At 31.8% G+C, this 8,225-nt stretch overlaps 1 protein-coding gene across 2 annotated transcripts; it reads right to left on the bottom strand.

Moving 5' to 3' along the window:
• Nucleotides 1–716: 716 nt before the first annotated feature.
• JMJD6 (Bifunctional arginine demethylase and lysyl-hydroxylase PSR) lies at nucleotides 717–5,405 on the bottom strand. 2 transcript variants are annotated; one of them, XM_081993626.1, is made up of 7 exons: nucleotides 5,208–5,403; nucleotides 4,724–5,082; nucleotides 2,595–2,791; nucleotides 2,262–2,535; nucleotides 2,084–2,204; nucleotides 1,864–2,033; nucleotides 717–1,374 (listed from the first exon to the last, which is right to left on the bottom strand). In XM_081993626.1, exons 1-7 carry the CDS (start codon nucleotides 5,275–5,277, stop codon nucleotides 1,300–1,302), a joined length of 1,266 nt encoding a protein of 421 aa, XP_081849752.1. In that variant the 5' UTR covers nucleotides 5,278–5,403; the 3' UTR covers nucleotides 717–1,299. The 2 variants fall into 2 exon arrangements, with proteins under 2 accessions (XP_081849752.1, XP_081849753.1); XM_081993627.1 differs by lacking the exon at nucleotides 717–1,374 and adding an exon at nucleotides 1,497–1,641 and having other exon boundaries at nucleotides 5,208–5,405.
• Between the last annotated feature and the right edge of the window lie 2,820 nt (nucleotides 5,406–8,225).

The following is an 8,225-nucleotide window of genomic DNA, read 5'->3' as shown; positions in this document are numbered from 1 at the left end:
GTCTTTAAAAATATCAGTTTAAACTGAAAAACGAGCATGCGATCCTATAAATAACATTTTGACATTCAAAACTGTCATGTGGCATTATAAAATATGCTTTTATAAATTATGTTTTAAAATTATAACTTATAAAATATGATTAAAAATATATTTTAATCTTTTGCAAGGGGGAGCAGGTAGGGGCAGCTGCCCTCCCTTTAGAAATTCAAAAAAAGTAATATCAATGAAAATGTACAGGATTTTCATAATAAAATAGTCGACAAATTTACGAAAAACCGAAGGAGATTATGTTTCAATTGATATAATCAGGAAATAGGTCTCACTGAACAAGTTTCTTGCAATTTTAAATAAAATACCATTTTCCCATCTTCCATTTCATATCAACATGCCCCCCCCTAGGTCATAGGCTGGCGACGCTCTTGACCATTTGCACATTATAAGGAGTCAGGTGACTCTTCAAATAATACTTTGACATCTAAAACAGTCACGTGACCTTTAGGTTTTCGTTTTGACGTTAAAATAATTGATAACTGTCACGTGGCCATTTGAACTGTAAAGAAGGTCTTAAAAATATCAGTTTAAACTGAAAAACGATTACGTGATCCTTCAAATGACATCATGTGACATTATAAATTCCATTTTTAATCTTAAAGAGAGTCACGTGACCCTCAGCATCTGTTTTGACCTTCCAGTTGTGGTGAACAAAAACGATTAAATAAAAATGCTTAAAAATGTATTTATTAACGATACTGATACATATTTGAAAAGGCACAACAATGAAATTAACTATTATTGTAAATTAATGAACAATAATCATATTCCACCTGGAACGTAAAATTGGTCGCTACTTATCTACAATTTTAACGCACATTTCGTTTAATATCGGCAGTGAAATTACCTACATTACATAAAAATTAATTCTGTGTACAGAAACATTAACCCGTTATCACTTTCTGTTTATTTATCACAGAATTACCAATATTGGCTTCTAGAATTAAAATTGTATAAGATCTTTGATAGTTTTAACCCTCATTGAATTAAGGGCTGGATTAATTTAAAATTCAGTACTGCAGACAAAAGGCACTTATGTTACCACTAGTAATGAATAGTCATAAGATTGCAGCGCACAAATTCAAAATATTCTATGGACTCCCATAATTGTTCTACTAATACTGACTTCTGTTTTTATTTGTCGTTACTCACTCATTTTTGGTCGTAAAGACTAGGTAATACAAAACTAACAAAAGTTTTGTGTGCTTTGATATTATAAATATAAACGCATACTAAACCAAAAATTGGTCACTTGTCTACTTCCATTTGATCCGCTGGAGTGGAACCCGAACTAGTCATCGCCTTGTGTGGATCATCGTGAACCTAAAGATGAATTTAAAGACATTTATACACCCGGTTGCTATAAACTCCCTTTGGAAATCCTTCGCATATTGATTAACGACTCAACAAATATTAAAGAAATGCTCAAAATTGAAGAAAACGACTTTTTAATTTCAAGTGCATTTATGTTACAACCCTTACAATTATTATAATAGCAAAAAGTCAGTCTAATTAGTATTTGGGACGATTGAAGGCCTTCTATCTCCCATAATATAAAAATAGAAATAGAGTGAGACTCTCTGGGAATATCTGGAAAGAACAGAGTAGTTTCTAACAATGACAGACCACGAGAAATTAAGTAAAAGTGGCTGGGGAGAAATCATATTGGAAGAATGGCAGAACAACCAAAGTGTTCCTCAAAACTGTTGCATAACAGATTTGAGAATCATTACACATAAAAGCAAAACCGCAAAATAAAATGGAAATAGGGATAAACCAGCAAACAAAAAAGCAATCAAAACTTGTACTTACATCTCTGCATATTGCTTTTCGGTTCCTCTCAGACTCATTATCAGACTTTCTTTTCTTTCTCTTTGCAGTGATTGATTCTTGTCCGCTGTCTTCATCTTCAGAATTAGTTTTTGTACTTTCTGAGTCAGAACTAGAACTGCTAGAATTGCTTGAACTATCTGAAGCAAGGCCTAAGAAAAACTCAGTTATGACGTGTTGTGAAAATTAGATGTACACTAACCTGATGGTTGTTCTAGATTGGTTTTTTCTGCCAATGCTGCTAGCTCAGGCTGATGTTCTCGCAGTACTTTCAACCATTTTTTTGATAATTTTGGTCTTCCTCTTGCAGTTTTATGCCATACCTGTTTAGTTATTATATATTTTTAATAACCAATTTTGTTACCAAATACTGAACTTACTATAGGGAAATTAGTTTTGCTGCAAAAATTTTGTGTGACAGCGATTGTATTATCTAAATTCAAAACAACATGCCACCATCCACCTGGAACAAACACAGTCTCTCCAGGTTTCTGCAAAATTTCGATAGGTTTACAGTCTTCAGGCCAGCTGGGATCTTTTGTTCTAGGATAGATAATATTAAACCATGTAATGGCTTCATCACGCTGCTTTCCACCCTGAATTCCTGTTACTTTTAGCAGCTCTTTTGGCGTGTGAGTGGGGAATAAACACCACCTAAATAACCCAGATTTGAGTGGTAAAAATAAGCATGACAGAAATATATATAAATGTACCGTTTATGTCCCACTACTAATGCATTCCAGGCACTTGTTCCTAGTGGATCAATATGAATACCTGTACCTGAGCGCGCAGGTCCCATTACAAACCACCGGTAAGGAGGTCTGCGGTTTTCTCCAGTATATTTAAATAAATCGTCTCGAAAGTAAATAGGGACCTCATAATCTTCTAAAAGCTTTCTTCTACGGTGGTTCTACAAAGAATTGTTTGGTTGGTTATTGATTATAATTAAGTTATAATAAAAATACCTTTGAAGGATTGAGGAATTAGTTAAAAATGTTAGAAGCCCTACCAATGTATGTTTTCAACAACAAACTGCGAATTAGATTAAAAATCTCAGTAGCCTGTTATTTTTGCTGTTCTGTTGTGATCAAATTAAAAGTAACAAAGAAGGCATGCATTTTTTTGTAAGCAATACAAAAACTCTTTTTGTTAGAGTTAAAAACACTTATAATACAGTCCAGAAATTGGTTCAACTATCAACAAAAGGGACATTTTTTAATTGTATATTTTATGGTTAGTTGATAGATCTGTTTCTTCTGATTTAAAAAATATTTAATATGTTGACAATTCATTTTCATGCTCCATGGAGCAAGCCTAGCTAATGATGTCACATGACAGACGGTTAAATCAAAGAATAGCTTTTTAACAAGAAGAGACAGTTGAAAAGAGAAAGCGAATTAGAGAGAGATAGACTTTGCCCACCAAAGTTAAGAGACAATTGGCTTTGATCGTTAATTATCAGGAGTTTTATTGGTTGGACACTCAGGTTGTTAAAGAACGTTGCCATATCTCAGACCACATCAAATATTTATTTTAAAACATCAGTTTAAAGTTGATAATAATAATAGTTAATAAGAATTGATATATAATATATATCTTCCAATGATTAAGAGACAAACTTAAAACACTGACTCAAAAAAAGTAAATAATGATTATAAGAAATTAGTTTATATTTGATCCTGAAAATTGGAAGCAATTTTTATTTCTAAATGAAATAAGATAAGGACAACCAGCAACATGTTGCCTACCAAAGGCAAACCCAGGTCAGCCAAAAACATCACCCCAACATCAAAGGAATTATGCCCCTGTCCCTTCTTGTTAAAGCTATATAACAAGAAGGGCTAGTTAATAGCTATTTGGTTAAATTATGGTTTTTCCAAATTACGTCATTGTGACATCACATTCGCTCCCCTTGGAAAACGAACGGGATTTGATAAATTACATCATCCTGACGTCAAATGATAATTTAACTGAGTGCATTCCCTTCTTTCAAGCCTGCACAGTGAGTTTGACGTCACAATGACGTAATTTAACAGTGGATCAATGTATTATTATTTTGTTAGATTACGTCAGCTTGACGTCAAATAATGCTAATTTACTTTTCGTTAAAACTTCTGTATTAACAATTTTTACTAACTGGAAACATAAAGTTGCCATAAGCTGTCTAAATATATGGACCAACCCTGTGTAAGTGTATTTTACACTCCTATAGAAAATGAAAATGTAAGATTTTCAATACTAATATAATATTTTTCACATGACAAAAACATGTGATAACATTCCTAATATAATAGATTCACTTAATTGTCTAAAATGTGCAAAATTTTGTTATGTTAATGTGAAATTTGTCTTTAGACATATTCCATAAAATTTGTAAGCATCAAAAAAGAAAACATGATGCTTGTGAACTGGCAATGTATGATGAGTTTGATAAATCTGTTACAAGTGTTATAGACATATTTTGTTTCAGATTTTGCCAATATGTTTGCTAAGGTTAGAACAAGACATAAACATACTCAGAGCAGTTAGATTTTGTTGTAGAATTCAGCTGCAGGTGTAAAATATCCTACTTTCCATATGTTAATGGAATACCAATTAATCATTTGAGATCAAAAATAGTACACATTAGGTAGTTTCTTTTACAGTACTTTAATCCTTTACCCTGTATACATAATAGTCTAGACCAATGTGAAGATAGTGAAGTGAAAGGAACACAGGAACAGCAGTTATTGTGGAGAGACTGTTACCTTTCAAAATTTAGGTTATACCTAATAAACTGACTATATGAAACAAGCAAAAACTGAACCTTTACATTTATATATTCTGTATTTATTTTACTTACTTCACCAAAATTGCTATCAAAAATATATAAAGGGCTATCATCCTTAGTTTTCTGCATATATTGAACATAATACTTCATCTTCATTTTTACACTGTATCCTTCATTATCTTCACCACATTTAAACTTTTGATTTCTATATTTTTTGGTTAGTCTTTCAAGAGTCCACTTTTCATTAGCTCTCCATTCAATTTGGGTACCAGTTATCACCACAGGTTTATAAGGGCGTTCGTACTCTTCTATGAACTGTGTTAGGGACACTTTGGATTGCTCAATTCTAGGACAGTTGTCAGTAAAGTTTCGAAATCTTTCAAAGTCATTGGCATATTTTAGTTGGTACCACAACTGTCGTGGTGTTAATTCTGAAACAATAATAGTACAAGAGTAAAATGTGTAGTTTTCTTATGCCGTAAAAGGGTAGGTTTGACTCAGAATAACAGTAAATTAATGTTTTTATAAAGTTGTAATGTAGTTTGAGGTTATTTACCCGGTCGAGCTTTTTTCTTTACGTGTTTAATACGTTTCTTAGCTCTGTACGCAAATGTAGCCTCGTCCATCACTGAGTTATTCCACACAAAAATTTAAAAAAAATAGATATTAACTAAAAAATCTTTAAAATTTAACTGAAAATAACTTAACAAACCATGAATTTCACACATTAAAATAAATGCTATTGTCAAAAAAATGACATCCGACGATAGTGACTGTATTCTGTCATTTTTATGTTTTACATTTGACGACATGAAAATGAAAGAGTATAAAGAATTCATCTCTAGCGGACTTGGAGGACACATGCATTTACTTTATATTTACAGTAATTGCAGATCCTTGTGTTTAGCTGTTTTTTCTTTGTCAAAGCCTGGTGTATTAGTAGGTATATAAGAAAACGTAGCATTTTTCTTCGGAATTGGCAAAAAAAATTTTTTTGCTGTTTATCTGCCTACTTTAATTGTCAGAAAAAGAAAATTCAAAAGGCAGAATATCTGTAGTTTATTTCTTAAGTGGCCACTTGTTAGTGTTATTAGCGTCTTGATTAGGTGTACGTTATAGGTTATTATGCCTTGTACACAGAAATTCAATATTATTATTATTATTGCATCTCACAGCAAGTGCTGCAAGATTATACAGTCATTTGATTTAATTTTTGTATTGTTTCAAAATTAATTAATAATACAAAGTGAACTCCAAAATTTTTAGAGGTTTTATGTTGTGCTGATGGAACACATGAAATTTGTGTTCACTGCATTCACCATGTGTCAATATTTTTACATTGGTAATAGTAATTTGGAAAAAGCTGGTAATTTTTTGGGTTCTTTTCCAAAATGCATTTTAAACTGCTTAGAATCATAAATTGGTTAATTAGCTACTGCAAAACTCAGTTTTACCTTTGCCGGAGAGTCAGAAAAAAATCTTATTTTATATTTTATCAACTTATTTATAAGTCAGATTCTATCTTGGAATGGCAAGGTTTCTTGTGATGTGAGTAAAAGTCAAAAAAGTAAAGTTGGATGGAATCACTTTTTTGATTGGCCTACTGAACTTTTTTGACATCCATTCACAGCACAATCAATTAGTTAATTAACCATTATCAATCAATTTTCACTTTTTTATAAAACTATTAGATCTAATCTTCACATTTTTTGTTTAGCATTGGGAATTTGGTATAAATGTAGGTTCAGGGGGTTTACCGAAACCAGCAAAATTTATAAAGTTGTCTATGAGAAAAAAAAAGTTGGGAACTTCTGGCTTAGTACGTTTCACGCCAAATTTTATGTAAGCAATGTAATAAAGCTCACTTTTGAATGACTTATTGCTTCATAGTTTATATAGTCAATGAATAAAACTACTTAAATTACATTAAAAGTAACTTTTAAAAAGTATACTCATACATACCTAATAGCAACTTTTGTAATTCTATAGTACCATACTTAATAATCAACATGCTTATAAGATACTAGTTTGGAAATATTCTTCCCCATTACACCTGAAAGACATGTTTTTCATTAAACTTATCAAATATGTAATATCAGTAAAAATATCTTGTGCTATTGCACAAAGTACCTTCACCATCTGTCAAGGTCTGAAGAAGCATTAGAACAGAATCTTAAAACAACTAGTTTTTTTTAACTGAAAATACGAACTATTTTCATAAGTAAAAGTTTGACGACTATACAAAAATACAATACATTTTTTAATATACCCATTGGCATTACAGCTTAATGTAAAAGCTTTTGCATTAGAGAAAATTCCTATAACATACAAATGATACTTAATTTAATTACCCGATAATGTAAGCGCTTCCATTTATATGTGATAATAAAAATCGAGTTTAGTTGTTGGGACATCTATTTTCATGACCCAATTATTTTTATGGATTGACAGGGTGATTGAAATGGATTTTTTAGTAGGTATACTCATACATATCTAAAAAGGGCATTTTTCAATTAAAAATGTTGCAAAACTCATTCTCTTACAAAAGTCTGTTATTACATTGAAAAAATGCAACTTGGCTTGTCACACTGAAGTGTGTTTTAAGTTAAGAATAAGATTGAGGTCTGCTTGTTAATGAATTTGCAGTACACACAGAACAACAAGTTAAATCGACTCAAAGTTAAATTTGGCAATTAAATTCGAGCGTTCTGGACATCATTCTACCTGACTCAAACTTTGATAACAATTGCCGAACTTGGGGTCGAAATGAAACAGAAATAGCACCTATAATGAGGTGGTTTGATAGGTGAGCAATTTATTCGTTAACGTGCTTAACCAACTATCAAATTTATTTATGCTTTCCACATTTCACCGAGTTTGAAAACGAACAGAGAGTAAATCGGTAGCGTTACGGTCAAATGAACATAGTTCATGAAAGCGAAGATATAGAGTAATTCCTCTTGATTGGTTGCTTGATTTGCGCTCCAGAAATTCAAATGAACTAATTATATCTTATTGTATTACAAATCCAATCAAACCCTCCACTAAAAATAAATAAGTGTTTGTACAACAAACTCAATTTTCCTTCAACAAAATCCTTTTTCTGCTTTCGCCCAATCCTTAAGAACTTTATTTCCATCCTGTGTGATACTCGTGCTTGACCTGGAGTGTCACCACGGTATTTTCCTTGTAGCTTAAGGAATGTTAATTACGTTTTGTCCACGAACTGTAATTTTATCCTAAGGCCAACCAGTCGAGACCACTTGAGACAATTCTGAACTTTTTCCTGGTAAATTGCGTTTCGCCTAATGAGGAGTGTTTTTTTTATAGATTTTAGCCATTTGGGACACCCTTGCAGAAGTGATAAATTCTGTTTTTACAGATATTTGTTATGTATTTTTAAAAATATATAAACATTGGAGGGAGTGATGAGTTAAAAACTTTGTTGTTTCTGGTTTGTAAACTTACCTATTATAAACACCTGGGTTAAAGGTCAAAACAATTTGAAACAGATTTTTAGTATCACCGTTTAACAAAAACACACCCACTATATTACAGAATTTTGGTCATCAAC

This window comes from Ips typographus, linkage group LG16 (genome assembly GCF_016097725.1).
Source record: "Ips typographus isolate SLU linkage group LG16, UJ_Ityp_2.0, whole genome shotgun sequence".
Classification (NCBI taxonomy): domain Eukaryota; kingdom Metazoa; phylum Arthropoda; class Insecta; order Coleoptera; family Curculionidae; genus Ips; species Ips typographus.
This window is presented reverse-complemented; position numbering and strand designations above follow the sequence as displayed.

Bases quoted from the DNA above. Each gene is read 5' to 3' on its own strand.
- JMJD6 (XM_081993626.1), bottom strand. From the start codon at position 5,277: ATGGACGAGGCTACATTTGCGTACAGAGCTAAGAAACGTATTAAACAC. The intron at 2,205-2,261 runs GTAAGTTCAGTA...ATAACTAAACAG, and splicing joins GCAAAACTAATTTCCCTATA to GTATGGCATAAAACTGCAAG. The intron at 1,375-1,863 runs GTAAGTACAAGT...ATTCATCTTTAG, and splicing joins GAAAAGCAATATGCAGAGAT to GTTCACGATGATCCACACAA.